Below are 18,958 nucleotides of genomic sequence, written 5' to 3'. Positions count from 1 at the left end.
TGCCCAGGGAAGTGGTTGAGTCACTATCCCTGGAAGTATTTAAAAGACGTGTAGATGAGGCGCTTAGGGACATGGTTTAGTGGGCATGGTGGTGCTGGGTTGACGGTTGGACTCAATGATCTTAGAGGTCTATGATCTTAGAGGTCTTTTCCAACCTTAATGATTCTATGATTCTATGATTCAGCTTCAGCCAAGCATCTCCTTCTAATTGTGAGAAAATGCTTTCTGTAGTTCAGTCACCTGCCTTCTATTTTCAGTGTGTCATGCAAAAATATTTGGAGATTTACAATAAAAAGCACACTTTATTCAGCATAAACCAGGAAACATATTCATGTGTCAGATCAGCTCTGACATGAAATGTGAGGATAATTATGAAAGGCAGTCTATGCCAGCAATATGTCAGGATGGTGAATCATTGATGTTTATAGCTGGTATCATTCACACCAGTGGAGATACAATTTTCTTACTATATTAATCAGAACCAACTTGGTGTCTCAGAAGACTTGTGTTTCCTTCCTTATTTAGCTGTTAGTGTGTGTAAAATCCTCAAATGCAGTTATGTTAATTTTCCCACTTACATTTCCTCTAATTTTGTTCTCCGTTTCCATTAAGTCAAGCATGGGAAACGGATGATATAAAAAGCATGGGAAACTACTGAAAATGTTTATACATTCAAAAAAAATTTAAAAATTTATGCCAATAGACACATAAACATATGAAGTGAAGGTACAGAAAGTATGTTGAGGTGTATCATTAATATAGTTTGCTCAATGGCTGAGACTTGCATCCTGATGTGATTCCACTAAAGTACTTCACACGTACTCAAAACTGTTTGGGAGGCATAAGTAATGAATCCCTTTTAGGACTTGGTTAATGCTGCATCCAGAGAAAATTAGATTTTCAGCCAGGGTTTAGCCAGGTGCCAGTTCTTGGAAAAAGTGCTAAACTGTTGAGTGTTTCAGTTCTAAACTGTTAAAGTAATTTTCAGTCTTTGGTTTGCCTCCTGTTCTAAATTTAAGAGTATTTAATGTTTCCAAAGGAAAGAGGATCTGTTCCCACTCTAACTAGAATTACAGTTGTCTTATAAGGTAAGAAAGATAGTAAAAGTCACAAATGATCTCATTAAGACCATCATTAAGTTGGCTTTAGTTATACAGTAAAGAAAAACTTCTCAGGTACTAGTATCATTCAATACTGAAATAGAGCTCCTGATGAGGCCATTGAATTTCCGTCACTGGATTCTTATAAGCATAAGCTGGTGTGTAGCTGCTCCTACCTTGCACAGAAATATACAGTAGATGACCACACCTCTGGCCCAATCATCCATATTTTCTGTGATTCTGTATGTGACATCAGTTCATTTCTCTTCAGCATGTACATAATGATGCAATCCCTAATCCATGGTGTGTTAATTTGGATAAATTTAATGGGCCCTGTGTGTTATGTTGATGTTTCTGTAACTGTACAACACCACGTAGGAGTCTTTTTTGAAAGCAAAGACAACTGCCGCTGTATAAAGGCTTGTTAACTTTTTATTTGATTCAGAAAAGGAAGGACAAACTATATTTAAATCTGAAGTTATTAACTAAGGTTTTTTTTCTTTTTCCTTTATTTTTAAAGAGGTTTCTTTTTTATTTTAAAGAAAAAAAAAACTTTTTTGACATTTTTTATGCAGTATTAGAATAGTATAACCTGTAACCTTTTGGGGAAAAAACAAGTCAGTTGTGTTAGGCTGGGGCTGCCAATCTCAGAGTCTGATCCTGCTTCCTGGAAGAAATAATAAGAAAAACACACAGAGGGACAGAAAAAGAATAACAGATACAGAAAATATATGTTTAAATGACTCCTGCAACCTCTTTGTTGGTCATTCCTCAAGATTGAAGTGATGCACTATTTCAATATTTTATACACTAATATGTTCTGATACATCAATTTTGGTAGATTTTTGTGTAGCATTTTTCTCTTATTTTCTGGTCACATTCTTTAATAATTTGAGCTTTTTTCCTGTCTTTCTTTCTGACTATTGTAATAATTAAATTTAGCGTAAGATGTTGCAGTTTAATTGGATAAAGAATTTAGGACTACAAGCTTTCATGCAACAGTGATTACATGATTTTTTCATTGGATCTGTGTCCCATTCCTTATATGAAATAAATTGTTCCTGTCTCAGGGACAGCTATTCAAAATTTCCTTTGGTGTATTCTCTTCACAGTGGAGGTCTACATATTACTTACTCTCAACAGCCAGAGTCAACATTGAAAACAGAAATATTAATTTCCTAAACAGTTTTTTGCTGTTGTTTTATGGTAGGATCTTGTTTTCCGTAGGCACTTTTGAATTTTTTTCAGAGCACTATTAGCAAGTACATGTAAAATATCACTTTTTACACATTTGCCGATACAAATTTGCTGACATATTGATATCCAACACAAATGCTTTCGCTATGCTACCCTAATCTATTCTCAGCCTGCCATAATGTATTGACAAGCTATTTGACTAAGTAAGGAATTCTGCTGAAAAAAAGAAAAAGAAAAAATGAGTATGCAGTTGTGTAAGTAATACTTTTATGCCTTGTACCAAATTATTTTTACAAGTAGAATGAAATACTACTAAGAAGGAAAGGAATACCTCATATGTATGTCAGCAATTTTTTTTTAAACTAAAGTACAACTTTCAAATATGTTTGACTTGAACTTTTCTTACCATGAATTTAACCGTAGACATGGATATCAAAATCACAAATACATACATTAGAACTAGTCAAAAAATGGAATTATTATTCTGTGGAAAATTATTATTTCTTTGGAAATGTTGAATTTTGTTTTCATTCCAAATTAGAACTTCACAAAATGTAAATTCCAATAATAAATGAGTACATTATATGTGTTGTTTGTCACAATATGATGTAGTAGTTGAAATATTCTAAAATTTTTATATGTAAACCACTGAGGGGAAATGCTACCTAGTATTGATTAGATCTTTTCTAAATCAAAGAATGTTCTCATTTTCATACATAAATAGCAAAAACATGGATTAATATTGTAGATCCCACTTAGGTCTTCTTTCTCTTTTCATCCTCTAGGTTTGATGTAATGTTTAGTAAAATCTAGTACAATTATTGCTAACAAAATTGATAATAAAATGCACAAGTTTTATTTAATCACTTCAAAACCTTTTCTGAGATTTTTGTATTTTTCAAACACATTTTAACAGAGAGAAATCTCAGTAAAACTTTTAATATTTCATTTTTCCCAGTCTACATGAGAACTCATCCCTTTTTCATAGCCAGCATATTCTTCTCAATAGGAAAAAACCCTGTAAGAATGGGACAGTTTAACAATGTAATTTAAAAGCATCAAACCTTAACTATGCCCAGCTAAATACAGATATGCATTCTGGAACCGAGCACTGCACTGAACTTCCTCCCACTTAGAAACAGTGGCTATTACTTCAATTGCTTTAATGACAGTGACTCCTGTGATCCCACATAGTGCCATAGTCTTGTTTCCAATAAGGTTTAAGAGTTTGCATTAGTAGTAATTAATTGTTCTCTACTTACTGTTGTTAAGAACAGGTGAAGATGAGTTCAAAATATTTTTAGTTTCTTCTGAGGTTGTAGCTATGAACTAAACCTTCCCTGGGAAAGATATATACCTTACACACGAGTTTTGTCAGACTCCATGCCCATTCAATCAGGTGTAGCTCTGGGAGTGTAATGAGTTTAAGATCCCGCTTAAGACCTGTTAGACAAGAAGTGTTATTATACTATACAAAGTAGCTTTTCTTCCCTGGAGGAGTGAGGGTCAGCCGATGCTTTTACTCATCCAGTTCCTATTGATGGGGTTTGTATAGTCAGGTGTTGGATGATATGTTTTATGTTGCTACACATATCCACAAGATTAAACATTTGTCACAGTGCTGTTGCTCTGTGAGCTTTGAGGCTGAGCATGCAGTACAGCATAGCTGTCATTAACAACAACCTAGACATTATGACCTCTTTTTTGAATGCTGGTCAAAACATACTGTGAGCAGAATTGACATTTTAGTTTTAGCAGAAGGGCCTGAGTGGAAAGGAAAAAAAACAGTAAATAAAAAGAGACGAAAGTATGTCATAGGACATTGGCTATTATTTAGTTGCATCTAACTAGTTCAACTACCCAGCCCTCTGAACACTTGGGAAAAGAAATCTGTGATAATATTAATTTTTTTGGAAATGCTGTTTTTAAGATCTAACAGCCTATGTTCATTCTGATTTGTCCATCCATGTCTTAAAGACATTGAGCTTAGGACTTGATGGAAGTAAGGAAGGAGATTGTTCCACAGTGACTGGTCATTTTAAAATCTGAGCAATTCAGTTTTGTCATGGTGATTGCAAAGACGGGGTATGTTGCCTCCATAGCTGATTCTTCTAGAAACTGTAAAGCAGTTTTGAAGCAGGAGCATTCATGAATGCATGCTGTACTGGCTTTCTTGAGCAGGTCTGTCACATGTCTATTGAATGAAAAGAAAGAGAAAAATAGTGCTTACTCTACCATTGCCTACTTATCTGCCTGAGGGTAATAGTTTCCTACAGATTCCTGTTTTATATATTTCCATTCTCGGTCAGCTTTAGGTTCCTGGTTCTCTGCCCCAGAGAGAGCTGGCTTGAACAATGTAAGGTGCTCTTCCAGCTTGTATCAGCTGGTTATGGTCTCCTTGGTCTATTCAAGTTATGTATAGCCAGAAGGCTATACTGTCCTGTGAGCCTCCTTTACTGATCTCAACTGTGCCCTCTGCTATGGGGTAGCATTGTAGAAATTGCACCCAAGCAACATATACCCAAATGTATACCCAGATGTATTTGCAAGGACAGCTGGTGAGCTTGTGGCTTGTGACAGCTGCTTTGCCATAGTAGGGACAAAATTAATTAAAACTGTTTCTGCAAGTGTTGTTTTTTTTTTTTCACAAGGATGAATTACTTGCCAGAATTTTAGTATAAAACATCCTGTATTAAAAAAAAAAAAAAAAAAATCCTTGAAAAATATTTTAGTGATGGATTTCCTGATTAACTTGGTTATTCTTTGATTTAGTGCCAATTACAAATGCTAGCAATCATTAAATATTATATATTTGTAGCCTGATATCTGTTGTGTGGTGTTGTGTTGAAAGTAAAGCCAAAAGTAACTTCCTCCTCCAGGTCCAAAGCCAGCAACCTAACTGCTGGCAGCCACTATAGTCTCTACTGGCAGTATGCAGCTATAGACAAATTTTATGTTGGATTTTGTAAGCCACCAGAAATATGAACTTGTTTTGTCTAGCCTCTAAAGGGAAAATAGGACAGATGGACTTTTCATACTGCTTAAATAAATCTCTTGCTTCCTTTGGCCAGCCTTCCAGAGTAGGGTGGGTGAGTCAAATAGGTCAGAGAAGCTGATATTTGTGTTTCTTTCATGTGAATAGAAAGTGGACACCTTTTATAGAATTTATCTAATTTAGAAGTGTATAGCTGATAACAATTTTGAGAAGTAATTTGTTAAAATATTGGAAGCTATGCCAGATATGCTATGTTGTTCTGTACTATTCTGAATATAGGTATCCTGTTTAAAATTCATTGAAATGTCAATGTTTAGACCAAACCCCTAATTTTCAGTTCCTCAGCTCTCAGTAGTTACTACAGTGTTATATCATTAAAAATGCCATTTAAAAATGCTAGGTTTGAGGCATAGATGTTTGCAATTAAAAATATTAATTGATGTATGCCAGATTATATAACTTCAGGTTTTCATCAGGACAGTGATCTACTGGACCGGCGGAAACATTGCTTCAGTGTCCAGTCTGAATCTGGAGAAGATCTTTACTTTTCTGTGGAACTAGAGTCTGACCTAACATTATGGGAAAAAGCCTTCCAAACAGCAACTTTTTTAGAAGTTGAACGGATACAGGTGAGAACAACTGCCTTGATGATTACCTTTTGCTTCATTAACAAATTAGGTCTACATGAAATAATGATGCAATTTAAGAAATTCTCTGACCTCCTGCAGCTCTCAAATTATTATTGTTTTATGTATGTAATTGCGTAAAAACCCTTTTGGTGTTCCCAAGCAACTTGCAATTTAACATTCAGAAGAGATCACATCAAATACAGTCTTTGAGTTATTATGACTAGGCGATACATATTTGTTAATGTTCATGGACAGAAGAGGAAAAACAATCTATAGATCAGGGACAAAACCAGCTGTGTAGATATTCTTACATACTGTCTTACATGCTACTTTATTTGTTATTGGATAACATAAGAGAACCTTGCAGGAATTAAATTGTCCTTGTAATCAGGAATGAGAGTACACTGAGTGAGAGTACTTACAGGATACAAGCAAGAACAAAATTGTACTTCAGATACATTATTCTTTTTTCATACATTTCTTGTTTCTTGTGTATTTACTCAATTGTCAGATGACAGAGCAGAGATGGATGACATTCAGGTACAGATTACTAGCAAATTTTTATAGCAAAATTACATATCAGTGATATGTTTATCAGTTTAACAATAACTGTTTTTCTCACATGACCAAAAAGTCTTTTTTTTTTTTATTTAAAATAGGAGAAAAAAAATACCCACCACAATTATGTCAGCTAATCCTAGTTGTTATATTGATGTTCTAGTCATAAAAAATACATGTAGTTGGAACAGCTTTAGTTGATGTTGCCGTGAGTTATTCTGTATACACACCTACAAAAGTCTTATTAGCATGTTAGCCTGTGCAAGTATTGGCTAATGTTCACTTTCTCTGCACTCATTTTCTGTGTCCTCTTGGGAATGCAAGCACTGACAATTTTTTATTTAGACAAATTGTTAGTTATATATTAGCCCTCTTCTGACCTATAAACCAACACGTGCAGATGGACTGAGTTAGTATATACTTATGATGGTCCATTTTGCAAAAACTACACTGCTGTCAGTTTTAATGTGTATCACCTTTTTTGGAGGAGGATTCAAAGAAGATTCAACTTTTATCTTTAAGTTCATGCACTCTGCTACCTTTTACAGGAGCTATTCTTACCTTTTGAACTCTGATTGTCATGCTGAAAAATGTAAGTGTAGTTTTTCTGTATAAAAATTGCAACAACATACATCCTCTGCTACTAAATATTTGAGATGCTTTGTCTTTCTCATATAATTGACTGCAACATTGTTTGTAGAAGCACTAGTGTGCCATCACTAAAAGAATATATGACAATTTTCTTGACTAACTTTTAGCCCAGAAGCCACTTCATATTTGTTCTTCTCTAATATTGATTCATAACATAATGTTCCTAGTTTAGATTTTTCTCTTGGGTTTTAGAATTACATTAATTCAAAATTACTCCCATGTTTCCCAAAAAAAATTTCATTAATAATCTTGACCTCAGATTAATCTTAACCTTCCCACCTTTCTTTTCACTCTACTGGTGTTCAGAGTAGCAATTATGAACTCAAAGTAATGATTTCATGAGATTGATTATAGCAAATTTGTGAAGGTGGACAAACAGGCTTCTCACGATAGATTATTATTGTAGAACTCACACTTATGATTTCACCTTTTTTTCTTTATTTTCTTGTCTCTTTTTTTATATCTCAGTTTGGAAAAAAAAAAGAATATTAATTTTTAATATAACTGGCCTTGGCCTGCTTATTTTTCTTTCAGCAATCCATTACTGCTTTCATCCACCAATTCACAAATTCAGATAAAATCTGGTTTGACTTAAGTAGTGGTATACTTTGTCTCTGACAAGTTCTTTCATTACTCTGTGAGAAAAAAAAGGTGACACATTCAAAATCGAGATATCGACTACATTTTTACTAAAATTTTGTTTTATGCAATCATATTCTTATGAATATTTATATTTCATGTGAATAATATTCCAGCTGTGTGCAGGTTTGTCTTAATATGAAATCATATAATTTTGAAAATATAACTGCTGTTTAAAACTGCCATTAAAATTATTCAAATGTGTTGTGTACTACTCCATACTCATACAAATAATAACAGAGTTACTCAGTGAGTATAAATTGGCATTAACCTCCACGAGAATTTAATCAGGGCCCTATTCTGATGTAATTCTGAAGAATACATCACAAATTAAAATATTTTTAAAATGCCTCACTATAAGTATGTAATAAATTCTGTTTAATCCTAATTCATACCTTCTGCCAGAGGTATATCTAAAACAAAAATTAAGCAGGATTTTTTTTTAGGAAAGAAATTTATTAGAGGAGAGATAGTCAAACTGATAATAGTTTAGCAATAATGTGGTATGATATTGCAGTGGTACCATTGTGGTGTGTTACAGTCACTCTTTAGTTAGTTTTCCTTAGAGAAGTAAGAGATGCTAATCCATAATTACCTATTAAAAGAAAAAAAAAAAGTAGTTGAAATGGAGATCCTTTTTCCTTACTATCTCACAGCATTGTTATATGAAGAATCTGAGACTACTATAGCTTGCATAATGATGTGCAATTATATATGATTGTCAGGTTCCCTTTGTGTTCCTGCTACTTTATGCTAAAATTTTCACCACTTCCATCATGAAGTTTTTTCTTGCTGTCCTTCTTGTTTGTATTGTAGTTGTTTGTTCCCTAATATAAGGATTATTGTGTAAGCTGCTTTGTGTTACAGTACTTTAACGTTTGTCTCCATTGAAGTTGAATCTGAGTTTGAAAGTCTGAATTAAATCTTGGACTTGTAGTATGGTTTCCCTTATCTTCAAAGATAGCTTACACTAGGTTTACAACATATCATTCTTTCCATGATTTATACTGTATGTATTGAGGGAGTAGAATCTAAGGAACAACTTTGGGTTGTCTCCTTCAACCCCTGCCTGACCCACTGAATTATTCATAAACCTACTTTAAGATTCTGTATTTTGTAAAAGAACAAGAAATGAGTGGTGAAATATATTCTGCTTCTTTTGGGAGGGGGATGCTTCAGTTCTGATAAGGTTTTCATGAGCTCTGTGTGAGAAATCAGCAACTAAAGCCAAACATCCACAGTATAAATTATTAATAGTCACTTTTAATGATTTAAAGTGTTTGTTAAATGTGTAAGAAATTTTAAAGTATCGAGTCTCCTGGCAAGAATTTCTGCATTTTTGTTTTATTCAAATGTCTGAATTAAAAGGCAAATTAAAGAAAATAAAGATGAGAAAAATCTTAACAGAGTTAACGAGTGTCTGAAAGTTCACATTCCTACTCTGACCTGTGACCAGAATCATGTGCAAGAGCATACAACACACGCATAAAGCAAGAGATGTTCTTCCACAAAGAAACTAAAATCTTGGTGTCCAGAGATCCTTCTGTTATTCTCAAATTTTTGCTTCTCTGCATGGTTTTGAACATCATGGAATACATGGTCCGAGGGCATAGACTGGTCTTATGTATAAGTAAAGAATAAGTAAAGAATCAGCTACTACTGGTGGTCTGCACCTTACAATGCAGTTTCTTCCTACCGATAGCTACATTGAGCCGAACTAGATATTTCTCCACAAATTGTGCACTGCCTTTTGTAGAAAGAACCTTCAGTCTGGGAAGTAGGTTGCTTTTTCAGTGCAGCATTGAACCAAGACTGGTATGTCCTGTTTCTCATAAATCGTAACTTCTCAGTGAGGCTAATTAGCCCAGGCACAGTGCTGCGCTTAAGCAGAGGTAGCTCTGCCAGCACAGCATGGTGGTGCAATGCACATTGTAGGTTGACCTTTGGTGTTGAGGTGGGAGGTCAGATGATTTAGACAGCAATACATATTTTAAATCTGATATACTGTCTCCTTGCCAAATTTTAATTCTCATTAAAACCTCTATGTCTGTCCTAGATATCTTGGAGGTCTACAAATAAAAATGTAGTTTACATCTTGTAGGAAGTTAGCAAGATAATTCTACAAAACTGTACATTTTTTGCTTTGCATGCAAAACCTGAACATTTTTGCATATGTGAATTAAGTAGTAAGTCGCTGTGAAATATATTACTTTACACTCTTTTCTTCTACTAATGAGATGTTGCCAAAGGCAATATTCTCTCCTTTTCTAACAACACTGATTTACTGTCAAAGTTTACATATTCATAACAGTTTTATGGTATAGCTGCTCAAACAAAAAGCCACTTTTATTTGCTAATATAAACACAAATAGCATATGACTGCAATACCACAGAGCTGAGTCATTGATTTTGTAATTAAAAATTTTGGGAGTTTATGCATTAATAGTTATAATGACCAAGTGCCCATCTATACTGTATGAATTCAGATTTTATACATGTAGTGAAGTACATAAAGTTCTTTCAGTGTTGGAAGCTGCAAGAATAGACCAGTTGCTGCTTTCCACCTCAACAGCAAGCGGTAGGATACCTTTCATTTACTGACAGACAGTTATAGCTTTTGAACACCTTTGGTGGATCACACAGTAACATATGATTTACTGTTACTCAGCAATAACGCAAAATCATCTTGTAAGGCATGTGTCGTGGATTTTTTTTACTTCTGAGTTATAGATGGCCATGCTTTGTCTATAGACTGGCTCAAATGCTGCACTTGTGCCCCACTGGTAACTCATAGAGAGTGTCCTTCAGCTTCCATGATGGATATCACTGTGTTTGAAACCTGGATTCTAGAGCTCCAAGGTGCGTGCACAAAGATTAACCACCAACTGTTTCTATGTAGTTGAGACCTGATTTGATCAATGAAAGAAATTCACTCCAATATTTCAGTTCCAGAAAAGAAATCTATATTGAAGTGTAAGAAAGTCAAATTTAAAATAACCAAAGAATCTATATAGCTATGAACTTTTCCATTTTCCTTCACTACAATGTCTATTTCAACTCTTAGAAGCTGTTAACGAGCCTTTCATCTTGTGTTCTGGAGAAGACCATTTAGACACCAAAGAGCCCACCCAAAGAATATATAAGTAAAGGCATGTGATTTATACTTGATAATCAAAATGACAAAAATAATAATACATACTTTTGTTACACTGATAATTTAGTAACTTACATTGTCCCCATGTTTAAAATTTATATTTTGGTTCTTTGACACATTATAGATCATGGAAGCCTTTGTTCTTGTTTTGTATATTTAGTGGCTACAGCAACATTTGAAGAATATAACTATATTTCATTTAATCTGGAGGGTAAAATTTCTATAAAATAAGAATGGTTTATTTAAAGAACTTACATCAGATTTGGAAATGTTTTAATTTTTTTTACATATTTAGCGATGAAAAATACAAGTTTGTCATTTTGTACCTGAAGTCAGCCTTCAGACATAGCAATAGTTTTGATCCTGAAAACAACACTAATAGATGTCTCACAGCATGTATTGAAGTGTGATGTTATGGAAATAAATAGATGCATCGATTTTTAAATCATAGAATGAGAGAGTCTTTCAGGATTTCAAGGTTCCTCATAGAAACCTTTGAGATATTTTGGTCCACTAGCTGAAGCAAAAAAGGTATTTCATATGATTACGTTAATTACTACATGGTATGAAATACTACTTTATTCACTGAGATTTGAAAAATCACAATTCACAAAAACACAATAAACAGCATATCAGAGAGGTATTTTACAAATGCGCTTATTTTTTCTTAAAAAGCTAAAAGGAATATATTAATGTTAGAGGAAGTTACTAGGTACCAAAACAAATAAGAGAGTTTGAAAATAATGAAACTTCCCTTTTAGCAGTTGTCACTGGTAAACCACTGAGGCAGTTCTGATTCTGATTTATTTTTTCCCTAATGGAAGCAAAAACTCTTTTTACAATACTTAGAAAACTTCATCACTAATATAAATCCTTTGATCTGAAATACACTGGCAATAAATTGACCTATTTACACACAAATGACTTATTTCTGATAATAATTTTGAGATATATAAACATTAGACTAAAGACACAGAAATACTGGTCCTAGAAAAAATTTGAAGAAATGTGCTCTGAGGTAACTACCTTCTCTGATTTTTCTTTTACAGTGCAAGACGTATGCCTGTGTTTTGGAGAGTCATCTTATGGGACTTACCATTGACTTTAGCATGGGCTTTGTCTGTTTTGATGCTGCCACAAAGGTAAAGTTCTAAGGCTTGTTTCCATCACATTATTATTAGTTCTTGTTATTTCTTATATTTTGGGATAAGTAGTATATCGTTAAAATGTACTTCTTTTTGTTATCGAACAGATCATCTCTTGTCAAATCTTTCGTGCTTTAGTTTAAACTCAGGGGTGATTTCTAAATGATGTGAGAAGTTGTATGCTGTTATGTGCTTGTTATTGAAAAGTCAATACCAATACAAGATCTGAAACAAGCATCAAGTCTTCATTCTTTAATTTCACATGAAAGCCCAGACTGATTCTGTTTGATGTTTCTTTCGTTGGTGCATCCTTGGTTTTGAGAGGAAATAATCTTCTTGGTTTCAAGCTGATCTGTGAGCTTTGAAAAGAACCTGCCTTTGTCTTCTCCCATTTAATGGGTGGGAGTGTGTGTTATTACAGCAATTCTCAGTTTATGTTTTAGATATTTTTGTTCAGGTGTCTGTAAAAAGAAAAATCAGCCATGGTCTGTACATCTCATGCTTTTCCCGTCAGCCTTAAAAAAGCTCAGTACAACTATTGAAATAGTTTGCTATATCAAGTGAATAATATGGCATCAATAAGTCCAAAATTCCGTAAAATCATCAAAAGCCTACATAAGTTTGCATTTGCACTAATTGCTAAACAGTACTAAAATGTAAGCAGGCTTTATTGCTACTACTTGACACTTGTTATGGGAGAATGTGAAACATTTTTTCTGAGTTCAACTCCTCTTCAATGCTTGTTTTCCTTTGAGATGCTGCAGCATTGCCACCAGCAATTGCTGAAAATGCCCTTTTCTCTCCAGAATATGCTCCTATCCTCTATCTTAAGTCAACCCTTCCCACCACATTACTCCACTAATCACAACCCTTTTATTCTAGCCACTCCATTCTACTGTTTGTTTGCAGAAGGCGTAGTGAATTTGAAATTCAAATACTTGTGTATACATTTTTCTTTTTGTTAAGCAAAGTCTTGTATGATTCATCCTTGAATTACTATATTGCACAAAAAAAATCAGTGCAACAGAATTAAAATGCAGTGGCTCAGAAAAAAAATGTGTAGGTTTCCCCCACCCTCCAATAATATTATAGCAATACTTTTGTACAAAGGTAATTTCCGTCTCCTTCAAAGCTCTTGCACATCTCTGATTCTCAAAAGACTTCAGACTCTTTCAAAGCCATTATCTGCAGTACAAGCATATACCAAATTTCAGAAGCACAAGCACAACTTCTTTCATACATGTTACCATGGCCGAAGGGTGTGGTACCCTTTTGGTATGTCCTTAGAACATGTACAGCAGATTTCCAGACACAGAAAAAAGCTCTAACAGAGGTGTAACTTCACTGTCTTCCTTTCTCAAATAAGATATTGTGCCTTTCCAGTTGTACAAAATTTCTGGAGACATCATCTTGGTGAACAATATTACTTATAAAACAGATTCTTCTTTGCTCTCATAAATAGATTATTTAATTGTTTTTTTCTTTCATAGCAAAGAGCAGAAAAATATTTTGAGTATTAAAATTGACTGCTGAAACACTAAAGCAATTGTTAGCATTGCCAACAGATTTGCATTCAGCTCTCCTCTCCTCTTCCTGCTGCCCCATGTTCCCTACAAGGTCACATAAGTAGTACTAAAAATGCATGATAAACTCCAACCCTAAAACAAGTGCAGCAAAAAATTAGCATCTAACTTCCATTTCAAGCCAGAAGAGTCCTGACTGGGTAGGTTGGGAACCTACTCAAACTAAAATCACACTGCACAACCAAGTAGCAGAAGATCCACAATGCAAGACCACTGGAGTGAGGCTTTGATGACTTGATGGCAACCAGAAGAAAGCCAAGAAGGAATTTTCCATCTTCTAGGTCTCCCAAGCTTGAGAAGGCCCATAAAGCATTGTAAGAGTATGAGGCAATTTTCCTTTTTCCTCTCCCCTTCATCTGTAAAGCCATGAAACCATGGAATGAACCTGTTCCTTCTGGGATGGCATCTAGCCTCAGCATCCAAAAAGTTCTGAAATTTTAAGCCAAGCATTAACCGCAGCTGAGTGTCTGGGGATATTGAGGGTCTAAATACTGATGAAAGAGCACATTTACAGAATCTGAAAGAAGTTTCATTGAAGTGTGAAAGGGTAGCAGATGTGTAAAGGCATTTCCTTCAGGAAGAGAAGGACTTCATAGACATTATGTGGACAGAACAGACAAGCGTAGACATTTTTGTTGCAGTGAACAGGCTGTAGTTGTAACTAGAGAAAGTGTAGTACATTTTGTATCATCTGCAACTGACATACTGTGCTGCTCCTCCTCCTCCTCTCCTGCCAGCCTTGCAGTGGGTAGCAGCCCACAAAACATTTATCAGACCCAGACCAGCCTTAGAAATCTCTTAGTTGGTACCACTCATTCACCACACTTACATACAGGCTGCAAGGAAGAGTAGGGGGACTCCTGCTGATCTGTCAAATCTATCACCTACTGTGATATCATAGTAGCGTGTCACTCTGGTCCTCAAAGCTCCTGACACCACCCAGGAGCTGCATGCTGTGGCAGAAGGGATTCCCCCTGAAAAAATACTTTCCCATTTTTCAGTGCCACACTTATTTCCTAGTTTCCCTTCCGCCTTTTCCACTTGCACTGTCCATGTTTTCTCTATATTTCTTGCACTTTCTGTGTTTTCATTTTAGACTGATAACATCAATTTTGCTGTAATGCTTGCTGATTTTTCTTTTAAAAGTGGGTTTTATTTTCCTGAATGGAGTGAAGGACCATCCTGGTAAAGCTCAGGAGTCAGTACATGGGGAATCCTGAGGGTTTCAGGGCTTGTTTCATTTTTTCTTTGATACAGAAAGACAGGCAAGCAGAGAATACAGTTCAAGATAAAGGCACTGTGTTAAAAATGCCTGATCTGTTAGCTAACACGCATACCAAAGATACACCACATACTAATCCATTCAGTAGGCATGGAGAACTTGTACGTTGGAAATTCAACAAAATAAATGGATAGCAATAACTGAGACTATTAAACTCATTACAGACTTATAATATGAAGACCTCAAGACCTTTTTTTTTTCCTCACTTACAAATCCAGACCTCCTAAAATGGAGCCTTTAAAGCATAAAACCCAGAAGAATCATAAATATTTTAGTTATATAAGCAATACGCAAAAGCTTCTTGGAGAATGTTCTTCTGGCAATTGTCATTAAGAGCTATGGGTCACATATGCTAGTCATAGTGTCTTGCAGGTCTTCCTATCACTGTTCACTGGTCTTTGAGAAAACTCATTTATTCATCTCACAAATGTTTTATGGAACTTTTAGTGCGATTCTTTTTGTGCCCCAAAACACATTATATTCTTCTGTTACCAATCAAAAAGCACATCATCTAGAAATAAAAAAAGTCTAACGAAACCAATAAAAACTGTGCAGCTCCCTTCAAAGTTAAGGTTTTGTTCACCCAAATACATATACACATTTTTGTGATCTGAATGGAAGTTGTACATAAGCAAATCAAATGAGAAACTCTCCAAGTTTTCTAATCAGATAGAATAGTATTTATGTTGTCAACAGATTCATTAAAAAATGTTTTCAGGCTTCTGATATATTGCCACTTAAATTACATAAGCATAAGTAAACTACTGCATAACATTCACAAAAAAGATTTTAGATAGAAAATGTTTACATATAAAACAGGTAAAAATATTATTTTTAACTTCTCTACATATTATTTTGAAGCAGATTGTGTTACCTTAAAACTTTCAGCATTGTAAGCAGAATGCAGTTAGTAACCTCAGAAACCTACCTGCAGTGTTGCACCTTAATTAGTTTGTATGTTAGAATAAAGTATAGCACCATGGATAAAAAAGGAGACATATTGTCTTGTTAGGTAATCAGGCATTAGGCAGTGTGAGATGATAAGGATGGGTCTAATGCAATTGCGTTAAAAGAGAAACAATACTGTATAATGCAACATAATCTGTTGCCAAGTGACTGCTACAGCTGAAATTGTCAAACAAGCCATAGGATGAAAACTTGTCTCAAATCTGCCCTGAGTGTGTCAACCACAATTTAATGAGTACCTATATAGGAAAACCACTACCTACTCTCCATCACTTTATGGAAAGATAAAGGTTGTGATTGTCTCAGCCAAAAATTTATTCAGATATCTTCATTATGATGATGGCAGGTGTACGTTGTGTCTATGCTGGTAGTGTTCTTCAACAATATTGTTATACTTACATAAATGGAAACATAAACTAGATGTGTTTAGTCACATAAGCTAAAAGTATTATTTCTCCACCTAATGAAGGCATTCATATGAAGCAGGAGTTCAAAATCTCTTTTCCAAGAAAGATCTAAGAAAACAATGAAAAAGAAAGCAGTTTGCAGGACACGGAAAACATGAATAAAATTTAAATTAAATTATCTATATCTTATTAATATTTGCATATACATTTGTGCATTAAGACTACAAAACTCCTAGCAACTGTCACATGAATTAACAAACAGTATTAAAGACAAAAACGCTGTTTAAAATGTCATACTGTTCATGAAAAAAATATTTATATCTAGTTCTTTATACATTGTATGAATTTTTAAAATCAGCATTTGAAAAATCAGTACAAACTTATCTTTCCACATCCAAGGATGAGACATCCACAACTTCTCAGGGCAACCTGTTCCGTTGTCTCACCACCCTCATCATAAAATTTTTTTTCCTTATGTCCAATTTAAACCTACCCTCTTTTAGTTTAAAAACATTGCCCCTTGTCCTGTCACTGTGGGCCTTGGTAAAAAGTCTTTCTCTGTCTTTCTTATAAGCCCTCTTTAAGTATTGAAAGGCTGCAATAAGGTCTGCCCAGAGACTTCTTTTCTCCAGGCTGAAGAACTTCAACTCTCTCGGCCTTTCTTTACAGGAGAGGTGTTCTAGCCCTCCGGCCATTTTGTGGTCCTCCTCCGGACGCGCTCTAACAGGTCCATGTCTTTCTTGTTCATGTTCGCTTCTATTATTTTGCCACTACTCATATCAAATTCAACCACTCTTTTCTGGGTAAAGCTTAACTTGAAGCTATATTCTATAGACTTCAGAGTTCAATGTCAGATAATTCATTCAGTCCATCTCTCACTTCTCCCAGAATAACACTGCAGATGCAAAATCTTTTAATGAATTCAAAGGGGGTCTTGAACAAGTACTTGGAGGACAGATCTAATGAATATCATTAAATATTTTATTTATTTATTTATGACATTTTCATGTTTCCCAGTAGTAGCTCAAGTAGTAGTTTCTAAGAACACCTGAGAAGTCTTGTCATATTTTGATGCAGTCGGGTCTTCAGTAAATCTTCAGGTAGTTTCTATTTTATACTTAAGACTGTGCTCATGGTATTATAAGTTTTCTTTCTTCATCACTACTGAATTGACTATGAACTATTTTTAATAGTGAATAATCACTAATAAACTGAAGTGAAGCCAAGTTCTTCAACTCATGATTTTAACAGTTGTTCAGCTATTCCAATATTCAAGTTATTTAAGCAATAAAACAATATTTAAATTGTTTTTTCCCTCTTACATTTCAAGTTAATAGATTTTTTCCCCAACATACCTGACAAATTGCAGTCAAAATTTCACAGATGTTCTAAAACCCAAACTCACTACCAATGCTCATGAACAAGTTTATAGGGGGTAATGACTCTCATTATGCTTATGGCTTCCAGATAAAAGCTGTACAACCCTGTGTGGCTTGTTTCCTTGTTTACTGTCATTTAATCTTCATATAATACTTAAATATGTAAGTCAAAATTAATGGTTAAAAACTGTCATCTGTGCTAAATGTATTTCAAGTCAAACACATCATAGTTTGATAAAAACATTGTTTTTGTGTCTGCACAGACCTATGATAAATATGAGTACACAAAGTATTAAATGGAGTTCTTCAGAACAAATCTGTGCTGTGATGTGGTTATAACAGCACTGGCATAAAACACAGCCATTTCTGCTGCATATGCCCTGCTTTCTCTTATTCATTTTCTGACTGATAGCTCGTAGAGCCAACGGTAGTTTATCATTTAGAGCACTTGTTATGTTGCTTTATAACAAACCATTGTGATTTCCTGAAATGAGAATGAACAGTGTTTAAGACTGCCTAGTTAAATCAGATTCTTCCAACATTTCAAAAAGTAATTTCTTAATTCAGCTAAACAGTTTGTAAACGGCAGCTGCCACCACCCCACTCCCCAGGTCACAAAGCCCTGGGTGCCTTTCAGAGCACACATTACTCTCCAGCGTAAGATCTTGTAACTAGCCTTTGCCCACCAAGGGCTCCAGTTCCATAAGGCTCCTCCTAGACAATCCTCTGCATCACAGGATATTGCAGGAGCCTTCCTTTTTTCTCAGGCTTTTATAGGAAAGATGCAATTGCCTGCCAAACAGGACTACTGCCTGAGTGGCCTCTAGCTTGGTAAGGGTCAGAACAGCTCGTATGTGAGCTCTCTGAAATCTGTCCATGTTAAAATTGGACAAACAGAGATGAAAAATACAATACAACTTGGTTAAAGGTTCCACAGAGCAGAGCTAAGAACTGAACCTGTGTTTCTTCAGCCAAGCTTTGCCCCTGTGATAGGTCACTTTGAACTCCAAATCTCTTAAAGATGAAATATATATAATCTGTTTCCACATCCTCTGGTAGCATCCAGATCCTAGATACAGCTGCAGAATCTGGTCAGCAGCAGGTTATGGGCAGGGAGAAGTAAACATCTCCATAACTATTTGCAATTCAGTAATACAGGTTGCCCAGAGAGGTGGTGGATGCCCCATCCCTGGAAACATTCCAGGTCAGGTTGGACGGGGCTCTGAGCAACCTGATCTAGTTGAAGATGTCCCTGCCCACGGCAGGGGGGTTG

The 18,958-nt window shown here is 35.1% G+C and overlaps 1 protein-coding gene across 1 annotated transcript in view; it reads left to right on the top strand.

Annotated features, from left to right (window-relative positions):
* SNTG1 (syntrophin, gamma 1) overlaps window positions 1-18,958 on the top strand; it is a 168,313-nt gene that overhangs the window by 130,591 nt on the left and 18,764 nt on the right. Inside the window, exons 14-15 of the mRNA XM_009335222.1 lie at window positions 5,769-5,921; window positions 11,973-12,065. Of these exons, the coding sequence (XP_009333497.1) occupies window positions 5,769-5,921; window positions 11,973-12,065 (246 nt within the window). The remainder of the gene's footprint in view (window positions 1-5,768; window positions 5,922-11,972; window positions 12,066-18,958) is intronic.

Source organism: Pygoscelis adeliae, unplaced genomic scaffold (assembly GCF_000699105.1).
Source record: "Pygoscelis adeliae isolate BGI_AS28 unplaced genomic scaffold, ASM69910v1 Scaffold380, whole genome shotgun sequence".
NCBI classification, from domain to species: Eukaryota; Metazoa; Chordata; class Aves; order Sphenisciformes; family Spheniscidae; genus Pygoscelis; species Pygoscelis adeliae.
The sequence above is the reverse complement of the archived record's forward strand: the minus strand, read 5'-3'. Positions and strand labels throughout refer to the sequence as shown.